This window comes from Macaca thibetana, chromosome 9 (genome assembly GCF_024542745.1).
Source record: "Macaca thibetana thibetana isolate TM-01 chromosome 9, ASM2454274v1, whole genome shotgun sequence".
In the NCBI taxonomy this organism is placed as follows: Eukaryota; Metazoa; Chordata; class Mammalia; order Primates; family Cercopithecidae; genus Macaca; species Macaca thibetana.
The window spans coordinates 4,944,647-4,970,512 of NC_065586.1; the positions used below are offsets into that span (position 1 = coordinate 4,944,647).

The 25,866-nt window shown below is 38.6% G+C and overlaps 1 protein-coding gene and 1 long non-coding RNA gene across 4 annotated transcripts in view; both read right to left on the reverse strand.

Moving 5' to 3' along the window:
• LOC126963009 (aldo-keto reductase family 1 member C1-like) overlaps nucleotides 1-25,644 on the reverse strand; it is a 29,545-nt gene extending 3,901 nt beyond the window's left edge. The window contains exons 1-9 of one of the 3 annotated variants that reach the window (XM_050804872.1): nucleotides 25,378-25,505; nucleotides 23,145-23,312; nucleotides 22,183-22,299; nucleotides 20,839-20,916; nucleotides 20,274-20,396; nucleotides 17,305-17,414; nucleotides 16,862-17,027; nucleotides 12,783-12,865; nucleotides 3,752-3,856 (exon numbers count right to left, since the gene is read on the reverse strand). In XM_050804872.1, the coding sequence (XP_050660829.1) occupies nucleotides 3,814-3,856; nucleotides 12,783-12,865; nucleotides 16,862-17,027; nucleotides 17,305-17,414; nucleotides 20,274-20,396; nucleotides 20,839-20,916; nucleotides 22,183-22,299; nucleotides 23,145-23,312; nucleotides 25,378-25,461 (972 nt within the window). In that variant the 5' untranslated portion in view covers nucleotides 25,462-25,505 and the 3' untranslated portion in view covers nucleotides 3,752-3,813. Of the gene's footprint in view, nucleotides 1-3,751; nucleotides 3,857-8,770; nucleotides 11,038-12,782; nucleotides 12,866-16,861; nucleotides 17,028-17,304; nucleotides 17,415-20,273; nucleotides 20,397-20,838; nucleotides 20,917-22,182; nucleotides 22,300-23,144; nucleotides 23,313-25,377 lie in introns of those variants that run through there. The other 2 variants (XM_050804871.1, XM_050804873.1) reach the window with 2 other exon arrangements.
• LOC126963016 (uncharacterized) overlaps nucleotides 1-25,866 on the reverse strand; it is a 105,027-nt gene that overhangs the window by 9,551 nt on the left and 69,610 nt on the right. The window lies entirely within an intron of this gene.

A 25,866-nucleotide genomic window follows, 5' to 3' on the forward strand; every position in this document is an offset into this window, starting at 1 on the left:
GTCAGTTTGATCAAGGAGGTGTGAAATTGTCAGTTAGAACACAGAAGAAAGGTAGACTTAACCCTAAGCTATGAAACAACCATGCATGGAATAGATGTGTTTAAACAGTTGATTACATGACAGACCCCAAAGAAGAGCAGCAGACTAAGAGTAGGGGTAGTCACAAGTCAGCTTGATATTCTGCTGAACCTTCCTCAGTGTTAATTTCATCCACTCTGAACAGACATCTCTAAAAAGTAATTTTCTTTCTATGATAGGTGGCTTTCATTGTCTGCAGCTAATTTTTAGTGTTGCTATGCCTTTGGTTAAGAAACGTGAAAGCAGAGATACCAAGAGGCACTGAGATGTCCAAACCCCATATAAACCCCTACTACCTCTCTTCTCTTATTCTCAGTTTCTCGTAATATACTGCTTATTTCATATTTTTATGGCATTATATCTATGCAGAGTCTCTCCAAGTCACCTTCACCTATCCAGTCTCTGGTCATCTTTCATAGCTTAGGGTTAAGGCAACCTTTCCCTGATTCTGACAATCCTTGGCCTCCTTAATCAAATTGAGCGTCCTGAAATGTTACACAATTCAGTATTAAAGTTGTTCTGCCTTTTCACTAAGACTTTTCCAAGCAGGGTACAAATAAGAGCCCTCCATGCCCTTCTAGACTGATGCTTTGCTTTTGGGAATCTTCTGTTACAGAAAGGTAAGTGGGACTGAAAAAATGAACACAAGGCAGTAGTACAGAAAAATGAGCAGGGATAAGAGAAAAGAGAGGAGGCTGACGGCATTCACCTGGTTGCAGACGGGCTTCTACTTGAGCCCTGGCTTGTTGAGGATCATCTCAAGTTGCCTTCAGTTGAAGTTGGACACCCCGATGGACCTGGCCAATCCTGCATCTTTACACTTCTCCATGGCCTGGGGAGAAAAGGATAGTGAAAAATCATTTGTGGAATTGGCTGCAGATCAAGATAAATACAAGGTAGAAGTGTAAAAGCAACAACTCTTAGGATATGACAAACTAGCTAGCAGTGATTGTCAAGAAGAGAAAAATTAGCAGTGATTGTCAAGAAGAGAAAAAACATAATTGGGGAATAAGATAGTGAGAACAAGAGTAAGAATTTCTGTTTACTCCTTAGGAAACTGAAGAGATTAATGCACAGCAAAGGAAAGGGGTCCCTGTCATCTTTCTTCCCCAATTCTTCTCCTCCCGTATCACCTGTTGAATTCCTGGCATGGGTTTTATTCCCCACAACTCAGTAAAGCCACCTTTGAAAGCTCCTAAATTTCTGGATGAATGGTGCATTTCCCATTCCCGCACATGGAAGACGGAAACCAGATGTCTCCTATCTCATCTTTTGTATATATGTCCTCACCTCGTAGCACTCACATCCCACGTGGCACAGAGATCCAGTGTGTCAAATAGTACCTCTCCATTTTCATCTTTTGGGATCAGCTCCTCACCTGACTGAAGTAGAAACAGTTTAGTGATGTCACAAATCAAGTTCTCCACACATAGCCATGCTCCCAGATACATTTAAGGACACTAATCCTCCATGAGGTAGGTGAAGCAATGCCCCAGAGAGTGATATGTACAAAGTGTGTTACATATGAAGGTATAAGGGATGTCTTCAGGAGACAGGCTTCCTCTAATCTTTTACAACTATTGTATGTATAAATAAATGCCATCTTTCTGGTTCCTAATAGGGTGTCATCATTGACTTACATTACTTTCTTCTGCTCCTATAATTTTCTCTCTGGCAGTGCCTCTCTTCAACCATAACAGACCTTGATATCCAGGAATAATGGGTTGTACTTTTGACCCAGGTGCCACTATCATAGTTTTTTATCTCCCTGATGATGGGATGTTCAATGGACAGGACCATGAACCAATATGGTCAATGGAGGTGCGTTTCAAGGCTAGTTTGGAAGTTGGGAGAGCCACAGGAGCTCGCTTATGGTAATGACCATGAGCCTGAACATGCTGCAAGCCATAATTGTCACCAATGGAAAAGGTTGGAACAAATTTTTTTTAAAAAATCGTTTTGTCATAAAGCAGAGAGAAGAATGGAGAAAGTATACATTTTTAGAGATTTTATTAAATTCTTAATGTAGCCCTGACTTTGACTTCCCATTTTCAAATCTAATACATTCTTGCATTCAGTAGCCTGAGTAGTTTTCTGTAACTTTAAATCAAAGGTTATGAATGACACAAGAATTCATGGTTAAGCAAAGATAGAAACTCCAGTGTGAAAGGAGAGGGAGCAGAAACAACAAGGTTTCCCAAGTCTACGTGAAAGTTTGTAGTTTAAGACGCAACCGGCCTGAATTCCGCCATATCTGTTTACCCTTGAAAAGAGGAGTGAGGATGGAAACTCATTGTGCACCATGTGTGCAGCAGCTTTGCTGGACACCAGTTTCATGAAACTCTGTGTGAACATCCCAAGAGGTGAACTCAGGAGTCATAACTACGACTCCTTGCGCATTCAAGGAGATGATTGTCATTGCCTCAAGTTTTTGAGGCAGGGGCTTTGAGGATTCTGCACACTCTTGTGGTCGTGCATCAGAGAAGTAGGGATTCAAAATTTATTCAGTAGAAAGGGAATTAGAGTTATGTTTAGGGTTCTTCTTCCATGTGATAATCCCTATGTCTTCCTAGGAAAAAAATTAGTTCAACCATCCATGTAAACAATGTCCATGCTGAGAACAGAAGTGAAATTAATTTTGTCACACGAGTTACATACCTTTAGAGACACTGGAAAATGAATAAGATAGAGGTCAACAAAGTCCAGTGGAAGATTTTTCTGTCCCCTTTCCAAGGCTCATCAGACCAAATCTGGTTGATGGGAAGTGCACCAAAGGTGCAGAGGTTAGAGAAGGGAAGTTGTGTTGAATGAAAACTTGAGCCAATTTTTACGAGTTTGCTCCACCTAATATTTAGACATTTGCTCCAGCTAATATTTTCCAGTACTTCAAAACCGATAACAAGAGGCAAAATTATTTTCTCTTCTTGTGATGCCTTTTGTTCTGTCATCATATCCTGATGAACTTTATTATATGTTGGATATATAGGTAGTACATATACTGGTGACAGAATGAAATTACTCAAAAAGTAAAAATTTTTATCAAGTAATAATCATGCCCATTATCTAAATTATCTTTGGTATGTTTTACAACTCATTTTAGTAATGTAATTCTTTTATCCTTTCAGCTCCATGGGCAACAATAAGTATATGTGGTTCAGAAACAGAGGAGGCAAGCAAAGTTTTTAATATAACAACTTGGGCTGGACACAATTTAAGATACTGGAAGTATCATTATTTAATACTCACAGAGGTCACTTATATTGCTTTCTCTCTCTCTGATCAAAATGGTAATGAAAACTCAGAATCATAACAAATGTAAGAAATTCCCCCAGGAGGTAAGAAATACCATAATATGATTAGGGTTTTCTCTGATTCTATAGTCTATGTCAAACCATATTGATCTGTGCTGAGCTCAAGAAAGTAAAGGGACATTGAAGTGAAATTTGAGTACAAAGCTATCATCATTTCCTGCCTTCAATTTTAGTTGTAATACATGAATATTTGTGAATAAATGGAAATGAATAAGCACAATTCACCCACAACTACTGATCCAGTCACAGAATTGTCATCTCCACACAATCACATTAAATACCTGAGCAAACAAGCTCATCAGAGGCACAGTACATTTGAAGTATAGAATATGTCTTCTCTCTTCACACTGCCATCTAAACTCTTGCTTCGGATGGCCATTCCAACTTGCTCCTCATTATTGTAGAAATGGGTAGAATCCAGCTTCTACTGCCAATTTGGTGACCTCTGTAGCTCTATTCCAAGGAACCTGGAGGAGCAACTAAAAGTAGTTAGTATTTGCTGATTGATGTGCTTGGGAGGTAGTTCAGTTACAAGCAGTGACCTTGACATAAATGAGCTGTTCCTCATGTCTTGGATCAGTTCTCCATGCAAGATCACAAGCCCATCCCAGTCTGCCTGGGTCTTTCCTGGTTGGTAATGAAGATTGGGCATCCCAGGAACTTCTTCATTCCGAGAAAATCACTGGTTGACCACTGGCCTGAAGGTTCCTAAGAGCACATCCAGTTTTAGAAATTTGCTGTAAAAATCAACAGGACTCAACCTACACTTATAGATATAATCTTAATGAGTTTTAATGTAGTGAAATGAACACAAGAAAAAAGGCACATGGAAGGAATTATGAAGGAATACAGTGCAAGCTCCTGTGATTCCTGTCTCATGATCTTGCATGGAAAACACTGACTTCCTCCAGCATCATATTTTGATGATATATGGAAAGTGTTGTCTACAAGTGTTGCTCCCCACATATCCGTTCCTAAGATTTTCACTGGTTGCTGGTTACATTGACCCATTCTACCTAACACAGACAAAAAGTCCAGTCTCCCGAAGGAAAGCAGGTGCACACAAGCCCCACAGTTTGCACAAGCAGTTACTTACAGCCACCATCTTTTTCAATTAGGAAATAGTGAGAAAACCACCTTCTCAGATACCAGCCAGGTCCGTTTTGGAAATAGGCACATCTATGGAGAGCAGTCTATTATGTTAATTCTTTTCTACACAGCCGTTAGTCATTCTGCCTGCATGACAGAACTAAATACTAGGAGTAAAGATGTAGACTTTAAGGATGTCTATTTATAGATAAAAAATAAACTGCAGACAGTAAGAGATTAAAGTGGGTTTCAGATCCGAAGTTAAAGTCAACTCTTTTAGGAAAAAAATCAAATTGCAGTGACATTTACAATTATTGACTTATGTAATACATTTGGGAGCATATTCAAATGTATATATTTTAAATGCAGAAACATAAATAACACAAAGTATTTTCCCTGTTTAAAAGTATTTCAGAAGCTTTCTTTTTTCACTGTCTCCTTGGGGTTGAACTGGCAAGCGTCTTTTGAAGCTTCTCTCATTCTCCTGTGATGCACACTTTTTACTTTTTAAATTTTCCCTCAGTATTTTACTTCCTGAGTTGATGAATCAGGCTTCAGGCCAGTAGAGAAGGTATTCTGGGGTAGGCACTGTTTGTAGCTAAAGCAGGTGAGTAGATGTAAAGCCCAATCATGGGCAGAGGTCCTGGCCTTGATGAAGGTGGTTAGGGGACCTCTCAGTTAGATGTGCTGAGGTTTCATCATGGTAAAGAATGGGAGCTTACTCAGCTCCCCTGCCAGGTCAGCAGGAAAGCTATCCCCGTCCTAGCTTCACTCCTGTCCCAGGGTTCCGGCTGTTCAGATCAGATAGGCACTTCTTCTCATCTATAGAAATGTTGGTGTTCCAAGTCGGGAAGAATTATGACTGCCTCTTGTGTAAGCCTGCATCTGGACAGTGCTTCTCCTGTGGGGGTGCAATCATCATGAATTGTTCCAGGAAGGCTGTCTATAGGTGCATCCACTCTGTGTTCCTGTGGGAGTAGCCCCAGTTGTGTCTTCAGTGGTACATCAGCGGGGAACAAGGACCGCTTCTCCAGGACCTTTGTCAGTCACAGAAGCTGCCTTCCTGTTGGGGTAAAGGTGCAGGCTTTTCCTATTGCACCCAGCTCTGCAATTGTTTGTCTGCTGTAAGAAATTTCCCAACGACGGAAAGACTTGGGACTCAAGGGGCTGCCGTTCAGGTTTTTCTGTCCCACTGGTGTTCCCTTAGGCAGTACTCTCTTCCCTCCCATCGAAATGGGACTTCCAGAGAGCTGGACTATGGTGATTGCTACTGCTCTTCCGGGCCTAGACACCCAGTGGGGCTCCCAGACTCCAGGCTGGTGCTGGATTTGTTGGCAAAGGATCCAGTGAGATGACCTGTCCTCAAGTCTCCCAGCAGTGGATACCAGCACCAGCTCTGATTGAGGTGGCAAGGGAACAACACAGACTCAGAGATTCATTGGATGCAGATAAGCTTCGTGTGCTTGATTGCCGGTTACGTGAGCAGTGAAGTTGTCATGTAGACCCACTCAAGACCTCTGGTTGGCCTGGGTGTGGTACACAGTGGTAATAGCTGAGGTCATGCAGGTGTTTTCTCCTTTCTGGGAACAGTTCCCTTTATTCTTCCTAGAGGTGCTGTGTGGACTGTGTTGGTTGGTCTCCAGCTAGGAGGTGGCACTTGCAAAAGAGCACCAGCTGTCGTGGTAGCAGTGGGATTTGAGCTTGCCCTAAGTTGCCCAGGGAAAGTGGTTTCTCAGGCAATGAGAGATGGGGGTGGGGAGGCTATGAAGCTCCTAAAAGTGTATCTTTGTGTTTAGCTACCAGGGTGGGTGGAGGGGTACCACCAGTGGGTCCAGGGTTAGGTGGTCCTGCACTCTGAGTCTCCTTGAATGAAGCAGGCTGCAGCCCCTGCGAGGGCCAGGAGGTGGTTCTCAGGCTGCTGGGGTAATGTTCCAGAGGAGAGTTTCACTGCCTCTGCTGCACAGAAGAGTTCACAGAGCGAGTGGGAAGTAGTGGGTGGCAGTGAGCCTCAATCAGCACCCATGGAGTTGGCAAAGCAGTTTTCATTCATTTCATTCTTGCAATGCTTGACTAACAGTGCCAGGTTTACATCCAGGCAGTCTGTGCACAAAACTCAGACCAGCCCCAGATCATCAGCTTTCCCATAGAGATAATAACCATGGCTCAGGCCACGTCCCTCCTGGTCTGCCCCCAAGGCTGGACACCCACCTTCTGCGCTCATGTCTGCAATGCACTTCCAGCTCTCCCCTGTGCGTTCTGCTCAAGGGCACATGTCCCCACTTGAGATTATATCACAAAATTCAGTTGGGAGCTTCTTTTACCCTGTGACCCCTCTCTGAGCTCATTAGCTAACTTCACCAAGGGCCCCTGTGACATGTAGTCAGGAATGGCTTCCCTGAGTTCACACTGAAGACTGGGAATGCCTGCAAGGCACTTCCTGCTGCTGCTTCTGTTTGTGTATTTTGCTGGCTCCCTAAATCCATTCCCATTCCCGCTCTGCATAGGATTATAGCCTTCCCTTGTGGCCAGAATTTCCAGATTCCCAGTGGGGATGTGTGCTTTGGACTGGGCTGTCTCCCCTCAAAATGTGGGGATGTGATGTTTTTTGCTTGTGTCATGGAGTAGGCTGGTCCCTGCTTCTTCTTCAAAGTGTATGTGAATTTTTTTGTTGTTGATTTTTCTGTTAAGTTCCTGCATCAGTTCTTGCAAAAAAATTCACAGTGTAAATCTCTACACACTAATCTGTCCTTCCAAGTGGGAGAGGCATGCCAACACTGCCTCCCATCTGCCATGTGGTACTTTTCTCCATTTTCTTACTTCTCCATGAGATCTCTTGGTTGGCATTCACTACATTTTGCTGCCCCCTGTACTTGTTTTTCATTTGTGTTATCTCTGATTTCTTTGAGTAGCTTTTAAAATTTTTCTTGTAGAGATCTTTCCCCTACTTGGCTAGCTATATTCCTAAGTGTGATGTTCATTTACTATTCCAACAATCCTAGGGTCCTTAAGATTTAAGCTACATTTGCAATGCAAGTATTCTATAAATAATCAAGAAAGCCTAAATATTTCAGCCACATCTCCTTAAATAAAGGTTTACTGAATATTTTAAACCCACTGTTAAGAAGTCCTGTTCAGCAAAAGAAAAACAATTTTTTGAAAATAGGACTGCCTTTTGGCAATGTACCTAATCAACCAATAGCTTTCTTACAGAGAGGTTGAAAGAGATTACTGTGTTTCCATGCCTGATAACACAATATGCATTCTGTTTCCCATGGGTCATAGACTAATTTTGATGTTCTTGTTTTGTGGTTCAGGAAATACATTTCATAAGTCTACGGCTACCATAGTGATTGGTCTGAAGAATCTGGGCAAAAAAATTGAACACCTTCTGGAAAAGATCTACTATTCTAGATGCCATTAAAAGTATTCATGATTCAAGACAGGAGGGCAAAACATTAACTTGAACCAGAGTTTGGAGAAGTGAACTCAGCCCTCATGGATGACTTGGAGGAATGCAAGATTCAGTGGAGAAAGTAATTTCAGATGTGGTGGAAATAGCAAGGGAACTAGAATTCAAATCGGAGCTTGAATGTTACTGAATGCTTGCAATCTCATGATGCAATTTGAACAAATGAGAACTGCTTCTTATGGATGAGCAAGAAAAGTGGTTCGGTGAAATGGATTCTATTTCTTAGGAAAATGTGGTAAACATTGCTGGAATGACAGCAAAGGATTTAGAATATTACAGAAGCATAGTTGATAAGGCCATGACAGTGTTTCAGAGAATTATCTCTAATGCTATCATGTCCCCACTATGACAGAGTTACCTAACAAAGCCATACTCAGAAGATAGCCCATGTGTTATGCAACACGTGACTGTCATTGGTGACAAGCAAGGAGTCACTTGTGCCATTTTCAGTGTTTTCCTGCCAGGTTTACAGGTATCTGTCCTTCATATCCACCATTACCATTTTGAGAGGTTGCATGACTTTTTTTAATGATGTTTGGATTCCCTTCTGATTTGCTCTTGCATATATTCTACAATTATTCTTTTCATGATTGGTGTGGAGATGACAAAATCTTTATAAAGCTATAACAATTTTCTTTAAATCAATATGAATTTAACTTCAATTTCTTGTAAAAACCATCTACATCCCCAGGTTTTCTCCACTTCAAACAGTTTTGGTCAGTAATTAATTTCCTACAATGCATACATATTAACTTAGAATTATACTTATTTCTAGACATTTGTATTTTAAATCTTGAAGTAAAATAATGGGTAGAATCCAAAGTTTCAGAAATGCATGTTTTTATATTTTACCATATATTCACATTTACAAGAAGTCTTTATAACGCTACAAGGCTGTAAGTTACCATTTCCTTTCCTTCAACCTGAATTCTTCCCTTCAGCATTTCTTTGAGAGAAAAAATAGTAAAATTAGTGAGTGGAGGTCCCTGTAAAATTTTCTTTCATAGCAAGTGTTCCTGAAATCAGGTGCCTGACTCTATGAGATTCTGAGTAACTTTGTTTTTTAACAATAAGAGTTTTATAAAAATGGATAGTAAAGAACTGGAAAAAGCCCATAGCAGCTTTAGTATTTACAAATGACTGACCTAATGATTATTTCACATCTTGAAAACAGAGTTACACGTGCAAAACGGATTTGAAATATGAAAGTTTGCTTAAGCCTTACACACTTGACTACTAAGTTTTAACAAAATGGCAATCTTATCTTGACAATGACATCAATCAAGTTTATGAGATGTGAAATTATCATTCCTTAGACTCAGAAAGTTAAGGTAGAACAGGATGGCCGTGGTTTACATGAGGTTTCCTGGAGACATGCTAAGTGTGTATGTCCATTAGACATTACTGTGGAAATGCAGAGTTCACATTGTGATCTTGCATTGAAGATTTGGAGGAAAAATCTGAGCTAGAAATATTTTTGAGGGGATTTCTCAGCCTAGAGGTGATATTTAATGCAGAGATCATCAACGGAATGATAGTAGACAAAAAATAATCCAAAAAATTGGTCTAGGGTCCTCCAAAGTTTATGGCTTCCTCCAGTTTTATAGAATAAATAATTTACAGAAAAATTGTGAGCTGCAATACTTGTTGGGATGCCTATCAGCTCTGAGACATGGCTTGAGAAGGAATCTCTGACAGGATTAACATGGCTACCAGAGTAAGAATAGTGGAGAGTAAATATTAGAAAGTGTGCCCAGGTTAAAAACCACTGTCCTTCTCTAAATGCTTTGATCATTAAGACATGAGATCATCCCAAGTTTACAAAAGTGTTGTCTAAAATGAAAATCATGTCTTCATGATTAGCTGATTTACTTAGTTCCCCTGAAAATTATGTATAAGAATGAAATGCCTTTGTAAGAGTTGTTCTTACAATTTACCAAAGTTTGAAAACAGTGTGCTGTTTTACATACCCAGTTTCCAAAAGAAGTTTGAACTCTTGGAACACTTGATTTATTGTATGTATTATTTCCCATTTTAATCTTGAGTGCAATGCATAATGGTTTTGGAATATTTTTGGTTTTTACTTGAAACCATGCCTTGTTTAAAGTATAAAACATTTAAAAGATTGAATATAAAAAATGAACTGTACATTTTTACAATCTAAGAATATTTTCTAAATATGAGGTAGTCAGGGGAATGTGATTAGTCAATGATGTCTTTGATGTCCTGCCCCACCACAGACCAATAGGGTCAACGCTGTGACTGGGCACACATCAAAGATTCACGCCTGACTCACAGCTATGGGGTTTGTTAAAACCTCGTGGAAAGTTTCTTTTGATGAACAAGATATAATGATCAAAAAAAAAAAAAAAAAGGGTGATGATATGTTTTTCCAACCATAGATGTACTCGACTCTCTCCTATTTAACCTCCTCATACCTGACTTCTAATCACTTTTCCTGGTGGGTGTCCTTCCATCTCCCTAACGCCCCCTCTCACAGGGATGCCTCCTCCCAAGCTCCAGAAACTCTGACCCTCACACTGCTGGAAGGAGCCCATGAATTGCTGGTCAATATCACTCACCCTCTACACTCCATGCTGCATGTGCTTCTTCCAACAAGACCTAGAGAAGCACTGACGGCTAAATACCTGTCACCTGCCCCTTTCCCAGAGGTTGAACCTCCATCCACTCCCAATGCACAAATGAATCTTAAATGGTTGATATCATCTTCCAACCCCGGCCCTAAACGTATAGGCAAATCACAATTTTGGGGCATTAGTGTATCAGAAGGAAAGAAAACATAGAAGTAATGGAGACCAAAGTAGGTGAAGAATCTTTAGGAGAGAGCATTTAATTTTTTCAAAATGAAAAAAATATATATATTGTCTTTCTTTTCTGGCTGATGCGCTTAGCTGTAGCTTGCTGAAGTGGCCAAGCAGGAGAGATTTAACCAGAGGTAACGTGTCCAGTCACCAGCATAGAGAAATCTTCTGTGTCACCAACCACACATAGGGCCTTCTGGTAGACCTCATGCAACGCCCTCCATGTTAATATTCATCGGAATACGGATAATTAGGCGAGTCAGCTAAACTGGAAAGGGAAAAAAATGTGCACACTCTGAATGGCAATGACTCCGTTGCTACCAGGTAGCACAGTGATTTCTAGGAAGCTGCCACTAGTATAGGTGTTAAGAAGTCCATTTTCTGACTGCTCTAGAATCTGTGTTTCTTAGTTTAATGAACATGACTTTATTATATCTGTAGTTTCAAAATAAAGAATCATTTAATTCTATTCCTCTGCCTGGAACTGAACACATAAAACACACAAAGACAAATGTTCCAACTTATTTCTCTACATCTGTCCATAGAGCAAAGAGATATTCTGACATTTTCTATTTCAAATTCTCAGTAAAAACAGGAACTCATTCTGCTTTACCTTGAAGAGGAATAAGCAGACATATGCTCATCAGTAACAGACAATTTTGAGTGTAACAATTATCCTGGTAACATTTATATTTTATTTTATTTTTTACATATTACTTATTACGTGCCTATCATATGCAACACACTTGGTAAGATTCAGAAATGTAAATTTTTGTTTTTGATATAGATTCCAATATCCAAAGAGCTATAATGCAGAAACCATTTTGCACAGATAAATGACTGCTCACATGTACAGTTACAATTTGTTAATTAGGGAATTGAGCCTATCCTTTGTGATTACACCAAGAGCAAACACTCGGAAGCTGGCAAGTGGTTTACTCCAGATGATATTTGAGTTCTACAAAATAGCACTAGTGATTGATTTTATGATCTCAGAAAACATAAATTGCTTGTAAAAATTTCTAATGCTTGCCACTTTTCCTTTTCTTTTTATCATTTCCTTTTTCATTTGGTATTTTCCTCTAAATAAAAAAAATACTACTAATAATATCTACCAAATTTTGGGTACTTATGATGTACCATTGTGTTTGTTTTATTCACATATTATCTCATCATCTCTATTACTTGTTAAAATCTCCACTGCCATCAGGAACATAACTTCTTTTTTCCCTCATTTTGTGAGTGACCTTCTATGAATCCTAGAACCTTAGAACATAGAGGAACAGTAAACGTCTGTTATTGGTCATAAATTATCTCCAACAATGGTGCTTTTGCATCTGTACTCTTCATTTGATTTCAAAATTTCTTTATTCTTTGCACTGAGATCTCCATATTGCAGAACATCAAGGCCAAGCCCTCCTATTTGCTCCACTAAGACTGACTTGTGGAGGCAAATGCAGTGTTTGGGTCATGGGAAAACATGCAAAGAAAGGCACAAAAAAGCTTTGAAATGATTAAAAATACTTAATTGACAGGATCTGGCAAGCAATTCCATGTGAAGTAGGTGGGAATTGGAACCTGGCCCACAAGGTTGATGGAACTGCCTTTGATCTGGTAAGAAATTTAGCAGGTTGGGAAGAACATCATATAAGCACAAATTTGGAAACATCTAATGTGACCACATGGGCACTATCCGCAGTATGTACACTAGACAGTAGTACAAATGGCAGGCCTACATGGAAGGTGCAGATTCAGCAATGATCTTGGCTGCTCTGCAGAGTTCCATGGAGTCATGAGAGCAGAGAGACAGGTTGACCACACTGACCCCGGGCCACTCTCCCTGCCAGAGAACAGGGCTCTGGAGTGAATCCAGGAGAAGAGGCCCAGAAAGCTCCTGTCTCACCTCTGTCTCACATTGGCCTCTGTGCCCCTAGTGTGGAGGTCACTCTCAACACCCATCCTACATTCCTCCTCTGAAAATAAATTAAGACACCCATCACCAAAATTACTTACATATCAAGGGTCAAATATCGTATATTTCTGTCTAGGTCATCTATGGCTTTCATGTCCTCTGAAGTCAACTGGAATTCAAACACCTATCAAAGTAATAGAAAACTTTAATTATTTTTAGATTACATCATTGCCAACTGGGAACCACCAAGTATGTCAGACAGTAGGGTGTAGAGACAATACTTAAAAGATCGATACGTTTCCAAAATTTGTGAAAGACCTCTCTAAACATTCAAGTGGTCAATGAAAACCAGACGAAAAATAAACAATAATCCATTCCCAGATAAAATATTTTGAAAATGCACAACACTGCAGACAAAGAGACTATCTCAAAAGATGCTGAAGAAGAAACAGAGTTGACATTGTGCACATATGATAGGGTCATGTACCTAGAAGACCCACAAGAATCTAGAGGCAAATTTTGTAATGTCTAGTGTAATTTAGTAGGTTTGATGAATAACATTGAATATCTATCTCTCCAATGAGCAGGTATAATAGGAAAAAATAGTTTTCAACATGACTCAAGCCAATAATTGTCTAAATACTAACGATTTCACATTCAAAAGGCATGGGTACTCAACTGTGTAAATTTGGGAGACTCTAAATATCAAAAAGATGTCACTCTTTCTAACTCATACAATCAAGTAAGTGTACAAATTCATAGGGAAACTGAAAGAGTGATACAGAAAATAAGAGAAAGAGAGAGTAAAAAATGATTCCTCAAGAATCTAGAACTAGAAATACCATTTGACTCAGCCATCCCATTACTGGGTATATAGTCAAAGGATTATAAATCATGCCAATATAAAGACACATGCACACGTGTGTTTATTGTGGCACTATTCACAATAGCAAAGACTTGGAATCAACCCAAATGTCCATCAGTGACAGACTAGATTAAGAAAATGTGGCACATATACACCATGGAATACTATGCAGCCATAAAAATAGATGAGTTCATGTCCTTTGTAGGGACATGGATGCAGCTGGAAACCATCATTCTCAGCAAACTATTGCAAGAACAGAAAACCAAACACCACATGTTCTCACTCATAGGTGGGAATTGAACAATGAGATCACTTGGACACAGGAAGGGGAACATCACACACCGGAGCCTATTGTGGGTTGGGGGGAGGGGAGAGAGAGAGCATTAGGAGATATACCTAATGTAAATGATGAGTTAATGAGTGCAGCACACTAACATGGCACATGTATACATATGTAACAAACCTGCACGTTGTGCACATGTCCCCTAGAACTTAAAGTATAATAAAAATAAATGACAACCATGTAGCACTTGATGAATCTAGGTAAGCGCATTTGTTGCATTATTCTTGTAGTATTTCTATACATTAGAAAGTCCACAAAACAAAAATGAAAAGCGATCAAAAACTATTGAAAGTAAAAGTAATTACTAGGCGCAGTGGCTCTCGTCTGTAATCCTAGCACTTTGGGAGGCCAATGCAGGAGGTTTGCCTGAGTTCAGGAGTTCGAGAACAGCTTGGGCAACACAGTGAAACCCCATCTCTACTAAAATACAAAAAATTAGCTGGGTATTGCAGTGTGCGCCTGTAGTCCCAGCTACTCGGGAGGCTGAGGCAGGAGAACTGCTTGAACCCAGGAGGCAGAGGTTGCAGTTAGCCGAGATTGTGCCACTGCACTCAACCCTGGGTGACGCAGCGAGACCCCATCTCCAAAAAAAAAGAAAATATTAACAGCAATGGAGAAAGTTATGAAATTAATGATATATTTGTTAAAAGATAATTTATTAATAAGTAGTGGGAAATTCATATGATCATGGATTGGAAATCTCAATATTGTCAAAGATTCGGTTCTCTCCACATTGATCTGCAGGCTTATTACAATGTCAACAAGAGATCAAAACATTTACTTGCTTGTGGAAGTTAATGAGATGATTCAAAATTTTAAATAACACATTAGTCAAGAATAGCTAAGATATTATTAAATAAATGAAGAAGTTAGAAAATTATTTGTAACATACTGGAAGTGAAACTTACTTTTTAACATTATAGTACAGAAAAGTAAATAACTCAACTGAAGATGGAAGACAGGCCAGATAATTGTTCATGGAAATTTCATATATGTTACAGGTAAAAAAAAAATCAAGTCATGTGAGCAAATATGAACTTTTCAATAAATGTCGGTGGGAAATTTTGCTAAAAATTCAAAAATTAGATATGCATGTTTGGATCCTAATTCATATAGTATTTAAAAAGTCAATCCCATTAGAATTAACTAAATTTATAAGGAAAGAATGTTAACAATTTTGTAAGATAACACAGTAAAATATTGTGATAGTCCCAATATAGGATAAGACACAAAATTCACCAACCACAAGAAAGAGGCATGAAAAATGGGTCTAAATGAAGGATAGAAACTTCTATCTGTCAAAACATAACCACAGAGAATATGACAACACAGGTAAAATTTGGGAGATGTTATTTCAAGAATACATTCAAGTCTCTAAAGAATTAATATCCAGAATAAATACATATATGTGTATGGTTTCTAATTAATCTAAAATATATATTAAATAACACATGTCATGTATTATATAAATCTATATATACTAGATGAATTAGAGAACATACACATATATAGAAATACTGATAACTTCCACAGTCTTTCATAACTTTCATTTTTGTTTTGTGAATTTTCTAATGTATAAAAATAATTTTTAAATCATTTAATAAATGCCATTACCTAGATACATCAATTGTTTCATTGTTGTCATTTTTTACTCTCTCTTATTCTCTGTATCACTATTTCAGAGTATCCTATAGATTTTTTCACTTATTTAACTTAATGTTTTAGCAAATAGTGACATATACACATATACATGATATATGTCATATGTATGACGTAAGTTTTATAATATATATCATACATGATGCATATTTTATATACCTATATGATTAATGAGAAAATATATATATATGTATGTATTCTGGATGTTAATTCTTTAGAGACTTGGATGAATTCTTGAGAATATATGAAATAATATATCAATTTATATATATTCATACATATACCTATTGATATTATTTTACACATCTCATCTAAATGATAGATTAATTAGGAACTGCCCTCTATAGTCACATGTCCCTGTACCCACTTGCTTGGTTCTATGAATTTCCAGTTCCTTCCAATAAGAGGTAACAATAAGAGGTGGTGTGTATTTCCCCACCCCTTGAGTCTGACCTATCCTATAACTTGCATTAGGTGATAGAATTTCCCAGAAGCGATGGTTGGCAGCTCTGAGCCTAGACATGAAAAGGCTTTGCACGTGTCCACTCACTGCCTTGGGGTCGTGCCCCGTCCTGAGATGAACCCTGGGCTGGATGGCTGGAGGATAAAGAACTGCATGGGAGAAGGGGGCGCTCAGACAGGTGCCCCATGGACATCCTGAAGCAGAGCTGCCTCACTGCCCTGCATGCACATGAGAGCCCGGCCAGGAACAGAAGGACTGGACTGAGTTTAGGCTGAGCCAAGGCTAATTTTCTAACCATGGAATCTTGAGCTCAATAAATGCTTTTGCATTAAGCCTTTGTGTTAACTGGGTTTGTCTTATAACCTGAGGTGTTGGAATAAATATGGTCTCCTACACATAAAAATAAAGATGAACAACCACCTCATAAAAAAAAAAAGGCAGAGTTAAACACACAATTCACAAAGACAAAATTCTAAGAGAATAAATATAAGGAATTTATACTACATAAATATACAAAAAAATTCACGATGATTTGGAGACTAAAAAACATCTAATCAAACACTTCATTACAGAAAATTTAAAAAAAGACATATCCCTAGCAGATGGATATGGATAGCTCTGACTCAACGCTAATTCAAATCTCTGGTTTTGATCCCATCCTATTTCTCTCCATCTGTGTTGCCTCTCCTGTGTCAGAGTAGAAGAAATCCTTGTGATGTACACAAAGAGTTCATGCATAGGAAATACAGGGAAATGGAGCTGGCCCAAGGGTGTCCTGAGAGCCTTACAAGAAGTACACGTGTGAACGACACTGTGCAGCAGCCCTGAGGCCCACAGCCCTGCTCCTCACCTTCATGTTCTCTCTGATCCGCTGCTCAGTGTAGCTCTTGGCCAGGACCACAACCCCACGCTGCAGCTGGTAGCGCAGGGCAATCAGGGCTGGGGTTTGCTTGTGCTTTTTTGCCAAGGCACAAAGGACTGGGTCCTCCAAGAGAACCGGGGAGTTCTGGTCCACCCTGGAAGGAAAGGCGGAAATGCTGAAGCCCTAAGGCTGGGGATACAGTTTGTTAGGAGGCTCCCTAAACAGACTAAGGCATCCACTCTGCACCAGAGCTTCTCAAGTGAGGCCCCTGAACAGCAACCACAACATCACCTGGGATCTTGTCAGAAATGCAAATTCTTCCCTCATCCCAAGTCAGCTGTCAGTGAACTCCAGGAAACAGCACGATCTGATTCATTGTTTTTTTTTTAGCAAACCAGTGTTTTAGGTAAACTTCCTGTATCTCTTATTACCATTGTTTTTCTCGATGGGACCCCAGAGCACTAAAGGCCACCAGAACAATGTCTTTTGACTTGCAGAAATCCAGCAGTTTTCTCTGGTTGAAGTAAGGATGACATTCCACCTGCAGATGAGCAAGATGGAAAAGCATCAGATAATCCAAAAGTTATATTAATATTAAAATCACCAAAGTAAAAGAAGCCGAATAATATAGAGCATTAAATTTGAACTGAGAGTATTTGCCAAAAAATGATGTTTTACATACAACTTAATTTTATATCCCTCTCTCCTAAGAAAATCGAAATGCTATTTCTGAGCAAAACCAACCTCTACGAACCCTATCCTAGTTTCTCAATAACTCCGACCACTAGAAGGAGACACGGCCAATTTCAGAGCTGGGATAAGGTAAGATTCTTTGAGCCTTAGGCATCAAATTGTGCCAGAAATCAAGAATTTGGTCAAAGACTCATGAAAGCATGTCTAAAAGAAAAAAGAACTGATTTCTTAATTGATATCAAAAATGCATACATATATATGTATGTTTTCTAATTCATCTGACATATAACATGCATATCATATATGCCATCTATGATATATATATATATATAATAGATGAACTAGAAAATATACATATACACATAAATAGTGATAACTTTCATAGTCTTTCATTACTTTTCCTTTTTGTACGATGGATTTGTATGGTGACATCCCAAATGTCACCAGTGGGTTTCCTATGAAACAAGTGCTTTGTCTTTTATACTTGCCCTCATGAGTCTTTGATCCAATTCTTCTTTTAGATAGATAGATAGATAGATAGATAGATAGATAGATAGATAGATAGATAGATAGATAGATATACTGAATAGATGTGAGCATTAAAAATAAGTAAAATGAATTAAAAATCACAGCAGAAAAATCCATGAGTCTATAGTAATTAGTGTGAGAATGAAAAAATGAACATTTGTCTACTCTGATGGTGGTCATTACAGCAATTACATTCACAATACATTGCTAATTGAAGGAAGAAGTTAATTTTTACCCTGACTTAGAGGAATAATAGTATATTATTTTTACTTGCTGAGAAATTACTTTTAGTTAAATGTCAGGTAAGAACAGTTAAACAAGTGGTTGAAATTGTAAATGATTATGTAAAAACACCAAGGAAATAACAAATAAGAAATAACAAAGAGGAAAACAGAAATACAATACAAAAAAGTTCAAATCACTGATGTATACTCAATCATAGGTGAAAATGTGTCATGGGAATATGACTACTTCTGTTGAGAATTAGCTCCCAGCAGATTACTAGCAACTGTTCAAGAGAAAACATACATTAAAACAATAGATGTGACCATTGTTAGCTTAACCAAGTTTTTAAAACTAGCTTCACCACTAATGGGGTATTCTGTGATTGTATGCAGTCTAGTGTGGTGCAGTTTGAAAAACATGGCATGATAAAAACATTTTCTTGCCCCAAAGATTTAAGCCAATGTAATAAAATACTCACATCTAATGTTTACTTTACAGAAACTTTCAACAACTGGGAAAAACAAGTTAACTGATATCAAAATACAACAATATAAAAACAATTGAATTCTGGCTAAAAAAAGAAGAGCCACAAAAGATATTTTGATTAAACAATGGAAAATTCAAATATGGACTGGATACCAAATGACATGAGAGCGCTGTAGATGATGTTCTTAGATACAGTAATGGCACTGTAACTGGGAGAATATCTTCATTCCCGTGACATGTTTGGAGAGGTCTCCAGGGGTCAAATGGCATCTTTACAATTTACCTTGAAGAAGTTCTAGAAACATTATATGTATTTATGCAGATATACTCCATATAACGTTGCAAAATGTTAGTAATTTTGAATACAAATGGTAACATGGGTCTCCAGTATTATCTTTACCAAATTCTTGGAAAGTTTGAAAATTACCATAATAAAAATTGGGGAACTACTAATATTAAAATAACATTAATTTCTCAATGCTTTTATTAAATTATCATGGCACAATATCACTATACGAAATTCATAAATTTTATGCATTTATGTATTTCTACTGTTGATCTTTACTCATTGACTCTAAGTTTTTAAAAATGAAATAAAACAAAAAAGTGTAAGTTACTGGGAAAAGTGTAGTGACTTTAATGCTGAAATGTGTATAACATTTGGGGGCAGTCAATTTGATCAAAGAGGCCTGGAATCAACAATCAGAGCTCCGGGATAAGATGGAATTATCTCTAGGCTATGAAAGAACCATGCATAGAATAGATATGTTTAAGCAGCTGATTGCATGACAGACTCCAAAGAACAGCAGCCGACTAGGAGCGGGGCAGTCATTGGTCAGCTCGATGTTCTGCTAAATATTTCTCAGTGTTGATTTCATCCACTGTGAACAGATATCTCTGTAAACAGGTCATTTTCTCTTTCTACCATGGATGACCTTCCTTGTCTGCAGATAATTTTTAGTGTATCTATGCCCTTGGTCAAGAAGTATGAAAGCAGAGATACCAAGAGGCACTGAGACATCTGAACTCCATGGAAATCCCTAGTATTTCTCTTCTCTTACTCTCTCTCTCTCTCCTTATGTACTGTACATTCCGTCTTTTCATGGCTTCATATCTATGCACACTTCCATCCAAATCACCTTCACCCATCCACTCTCGGTCATCTTTCATAGCTTAGGGGTAAGTCCACCTTTCCCTGAAACTAATTGGCAATCCTTGGCCTCCTTGATCAAACTGACTTTCCCTAAATATAACTCACAATTCAGCATCAAAGTTACAACACCTTTTCGTAAGACTTTTCTAAGCCGGGTACAAGTAAGAGCCCTCTATGCCCTTCGAGACAGAGGCTTTGCTCTCTAGAATCTTCTCTTTTACAAAGATCAGTGGGACTAAATGAATGGATACTTGGCCAATAGGACAGAAAGAGGGGCATGAAGAGCAGAAAGGAGAGGAGGCTGAGGGCGCTCACCTGGTTGCAGACAGGTTTGTACTTGAGCCCTGGCTTATTAAGGATCATTTCCAGCTGCCTGCGATTGAAGTTGGACACCCCGATGGACTTGGCCAATCCTGCATCTTTACATTTCTCCATGGCCTGGGAAAAAGGAATTGTGAGGTATCATTTATGTAGTCGACTGAAGATCAAGATAAATGTAACACAGAACTGTGAAAGCAACAACTGTGTAGATATGACAATCAACTAGCTAGCCATGATTCCTAAAAGGGAGAAAATAAATGAGAAAATTGGGGAGGAAGATAATGATTGCAAGAATTTCGGTTTCCTCCTCAGGAAACTGGAGAGTCTAGTGCACAGGCAAGGAAAGAAATCCCAGTCCTCCTTACCCCCAACCCTTCTCCTCCACTTCTCTCTTTTGTATGCCTGTCATTTCTTTTTCCTTACTGCTTACAAAAACTACCTTTGTAAAACTCCTAAATTTTTGATCCAATGGTGCATTTTCCATTCTTGTACTTGGAAGATAGGAACCAGATGTCTCCTATCTCATCTTTCTTATCTGTGCTCTCCTCCAAGCACTCACCTCCCACGTAGCACAGAGATCCACTGTGTCAAATAGTACTTTCCCATTTTCATCTTTGGGGATCAGTTCCTCACCTGGCTGAAGTAGAAGCAGTGAATTTAGTGATGTCACAAATCAATTTCTCCACATAAATTTCCCCACACATAGCCATGCTCTGAGGTACATTTAAGGACACTAATCCTCCGTGACGTAGGTGATGCAATGCTCCAGAGAGTGATACATATAAAGTGTGCTACATATGAAGGTATAAGGAATGTCTTCAGGAGACAGGCTTCTTCTAATCTCTTATAACTATTATATGTATAAATAAATACCATCTTTCTCGTTGCTAATGGAGTGCCATCATGACTTACATTACTTTCTTCTGCTCCTATAATTTTCTCTGTGGCAATACCTCTCTTCAGCTGCAAAAGACCTTAATATTCAGGAATAATGGATAGTACTTTTGACCCAGATGCCACTATCAGAGTTCTTTATCTCCCTGAACATATGATGTTTCATGGACAGGACCATGAACCAATCATGGTCAATAGAGGTGTTTTCAAGGCTAGTTTGGAAGTTGAGAGATGCATAGGAGCTCATGGTAATGACCATGAGCCTGAAATTGCTCCAAAGCCATAAATACCACCAATGAAAAAGTCTGGAACAAATACTTAAAAAGCCTTTTGTAATAAAGCAGAGATAAGGATGGAGAAAGGATTTATTTTTAGAGATTTTGTCAAATTCTTAATGTAGCCATGGCTTTGACTTTCATATCTAACTCACCCTTGCATTAACTAGCCTAAGGAGATTTCCGTAACCTTAAAACAAAAGTTACGAATGACACAAGAATTCATCGCTAAGCAAGAATAAAAACTCAATGTGAAAAGAGAGGATGCAGAAGCAACAGTTTCCCATGAAGATTTGTAGTTTAAGAGACTCCAGGACTGAGTTCTTGCCCCTTGAAAGGAGTCAAGAGGATGGAAACTCATTGTGCACCCTATGTGCAACAGCTTTTCTGGACACCACAACTTCATGAAACTCTGTGTCTGTGAACGTTCCAAGAGGTGAACTCAGGAGTCATAACTAAGAACTTGTACCTTCAAGGAGATGATTGTCATTTCCTTAAGTTTTTAAAGCAGACGGTTTGAGGATTCTGCACTCTCTTTTCTTGTAGACATGCATCACGGAAGTACAGATTCAAAATGTATTCAACAGAAAAGGGATTAGGAGTTATGTTTAGGGCTCTTCTTCCACATTATAATACCTATGTCCTCCTAAGAAAATGCTTAGTTCAAATATCCATGAAAACAACATTTATGATGACAACAAGGGTGAAATCAATTTGATCGCAAAGCTGCCTACCTTTAGAGACACTGGAGAATGAATAAGATAGAGGTCAACATAGTCCAATTGAAGATTTTTCAGTGACCTTTCCAAGGCTGGTCGGACCAACTCTGGTCGATGGGAATTGCACCAAAGCTGCAGAGGTGAGAGAAAGGAAGTTGTGCAATGAAAACTTGAGCCAATTTTACTAGTTTGCTCGACCTAATATTTAGACATTTTCTACTACTTCAAAACTAATGACCACAGGCAAAATTATTCTCTCTCTTCTTGTGATGCCTTTTGTTCTGCCATATCCTGATGAACTTTGTAATATGTTGGATATATAGTTAGTACATATACTGAATGAAAGAGTGAAATTACTCCAAAGGTAAAAGTTGTTATCAAATCATAAGCATACCCATTATCTGAATTATCTTTGGTATGTTTTACAACTCATGTTAGTAGTGTAATTCACCAATTCAGCCCAATGGGCAAGAATAAGTACCTTTGTGGTTTAGAAACTGAGGAGGCAAATACAGTTTTTAATATGCTAACTTGGGCTGGATGCAATTTAAAACAATGTAGGTATCATTGTTTTATACGCACAGAGCTCTCTTACTTTGCTTTCTCTCTCTTTCTTTGATCAAGATGATAATGGAAACTCAGAATCCTAACAAATGTAAGAAATTCACCCAGGAGGTAAGACATAACATAATTTGATTAAGGTTATCTCTGATTCTATAGTCTATGTTAAACCATAGTGATCTGTGCTGACCTCAAAGAGTAAAGGGACTTTGAAGTCATGAGTTGGAACACTGCGAAGATGAGAAAGTCATCTTCATTTTCTGCCTTTGATTTTATTTTTCATACATGAATAATTGTGAATAAATTGAAATGAATAAGCACAATTCACCCTCAACTATGGATCTAGTCATAGAATTGCCACCTCCACACAATCACCATAAATGCATGTACACACAAGCTCATCATAGGCACAGTACCTTTGAAGTGTAGAATATGTCTTCTCTCTTCACAGTGCCATCTGCAATCTTGCTTCGGATGGCCAGTCCAACGTACTCCTCATTATTGTAAGCATATGCACAATCAACATGACGGAACCCAACTTCTATCGCCAGTTTGGTGGCCTCTAGAGCTTTATCTTTAGGAACCTAGGGGAGCAACCAAAGGTAGTATTTTCTGACTGATGTGCCTTAGAGTTAGTTCAGGCACAAGCAGCAACGTTTACAAAAATCACCTTTTCCTCCTTTCTTGGATGAGTTCTGTCTATGGAATCATAAGCCCATCCCAGTCTGTCTGGGTCTTTCCTGGTTAGTAATAAAAGTTGGGCATAGCAGGAACTTCTGCAGTCCCAGAAAATCACTGCTTGACCAGTAGCTTAGAAGTGTCCCTAAAACAACTTCAGGTTCAGTGATTTTTTGGCAAAATTAACAGGCCGCAACCTCTAGTTATAGATATAATCTTAATTATTTTTAGTATGATGAAATTAACATGAGGAAATAGCCACATGGAAGGAATTATGAAGGAATGCAGTGTAAGCTCCTGCGATTCCTCTCCCACCCTGTTGCTGCACAGAACACACTGACTTTATCCAGCATCATATTTTTTCAATGTATGTGAACTGTTGTCAACAAGAGATGCTCTCTACATACTCCATTACTAAGATTTTGTCTGGGACTGCTTACGTTGACTCACTCTGCCTAGCAGACACAACGCCCAAAAGAAAGCAGGTGCATAGAAACTCCGCAGTTTACATAAACTGTTACGTAGAACCACCATTCTTATCAGCTAGGAAATAGTGAGGAATCCACCTTATCTGATACCAGCAGGTTTATACTGGAAACAGGCCTGTCTGTGGATAGCAGTCTATTATGTTAAGTCTTTTCTACCCAGTCTTTGGCCATTCTGTCTGCATGAGAGAACCAAATACTAGGAGTAAAGATGTATACACCAAGGATATTGATTTGTATAAGAAATAGACTGCAGGGAGTAAGTGATTAGCAAAATGGGGTTCAGCTCCATAAATTCAAGGCAACTCTTTTAGGAAACATATGATTGCAGTGAAATTTATAATTATTGACTTATTTAACAAATGTGGATACAGATTTGAAAGTATATCTTTTACATGACAAAAGCAGAAACAAAGCCAACTATTTTCCCATCTTGAAAGTATTTCAGAGGCTTTCTTTTTCCCATGAAATTACAAGGAACTAGGTACAGGGTCTCACATCCCACTCCTCATATCATCCTTGATCCTTTCTTTGCTGTGCGAGCACTCAAAGGCTCACCGAGGCCGGAGCTTCAGTGGTGTTCTCATCTCTACCTCCTCTCCGTGCCAATTTATATTAAAGTAAACCACTCCTGTCAATGGTCTTCAAAATGTCCCTTTGTAAATCCTTATATCGTATAGATGAGAAATGAGGGACTCAAATTTTATATAACTAGTCCCTATTCACACACATTGTATTCCCACGACAGTCTTGAGATACAAGTTTTCCTCCAGTGTAGAAATAGCTAAGTCTAGAAAATAAAATCTATTCCATTAATTTTCTCGTCAGAGAAACAAGAAATTTCTCTGTTACAGTATTTGTATACAAATTTGACCCATATTAACAAAGACAAAGAATTTAAACTGTCCTTGTTTGTTAGGTTTTACTTTTTTTTTTTTTCTTAAAATGAGGATATTTTATCGTTTCAGGTAATTTTCCCAGAGCTGAGAGTAGTACATGGGAAATTCTCTTTAGTCCAGCTCTAGTATTACAGTTTGGTGCACGAGGCTGCCCAACAGAACAGTGATACTCTCCCAACAGATTTCATGCAACCCGTCTCCACTAACTTTTGCCATAAAGATTCCTCTGAATTGTGTCTTTTTGGAAGAAGTAAATATCTGTTCAACTATACAAAGAAATAGAGAAACCACTCCCATTGCAATCAATCTTCAAGAGAGGGAGCAGACAGGCCATGTTCGTTCTGCGGAGTTTTATAGACTCTGACAGGCTGTGAAATAAACATAAACAGAAGACAAAACAGTGCCCCAAATAAGCAGTAGATGACCCTGTGACCAGACTGCATTGCAGAACAAAGACTGACGTTTAAAGGGGAGTCATGCAGGTAACTTGGGAACACAAGCCTGACAACCTGGTCAGCTTCCACTTATTCTAGCTTCCACTTACTCTAGCTCCTTTGAACTCTCAACACTAAAAATATTATTATTACCTCTACAGGCGCATAGGTGCCAAATCCCAGGACGGGCATGAAGTGGCCATCATTCAGCTTCACACGCTGATGTTTCGAATCCATTTCTGTCACTGGCCTGGTTGGCAAATGTTTCTTTCTTCCTCCCTCACAGGTTATAAGAGCAATTAGCTGGCAACGCCCCTGGACATACTGTCTGTGGGTTAACCAATGGCATGTGAGAGGAGGGACAGAGGCAGTCTTACACAGGCAGTGATAAAAATGGAATCCAGTTCAACTGTTTCTTATCTAAGAAAATTCATAAGTAAATTATCAGGTGGGCATGATACACTCATTAATTTCTCTCAGAAGTATTTTTGCTGTTCCAAATCTCTATATATATGATATAAATTATTCAAAGAGATTTGTAGAACAAATGGTGACTTTACATAAGACTACAGAAAAGGAGCTACTAAGCTCTTTTTGGTTTGTGCCATGATGATGTTTCTTCTGTATCTTACAGCATTTGAA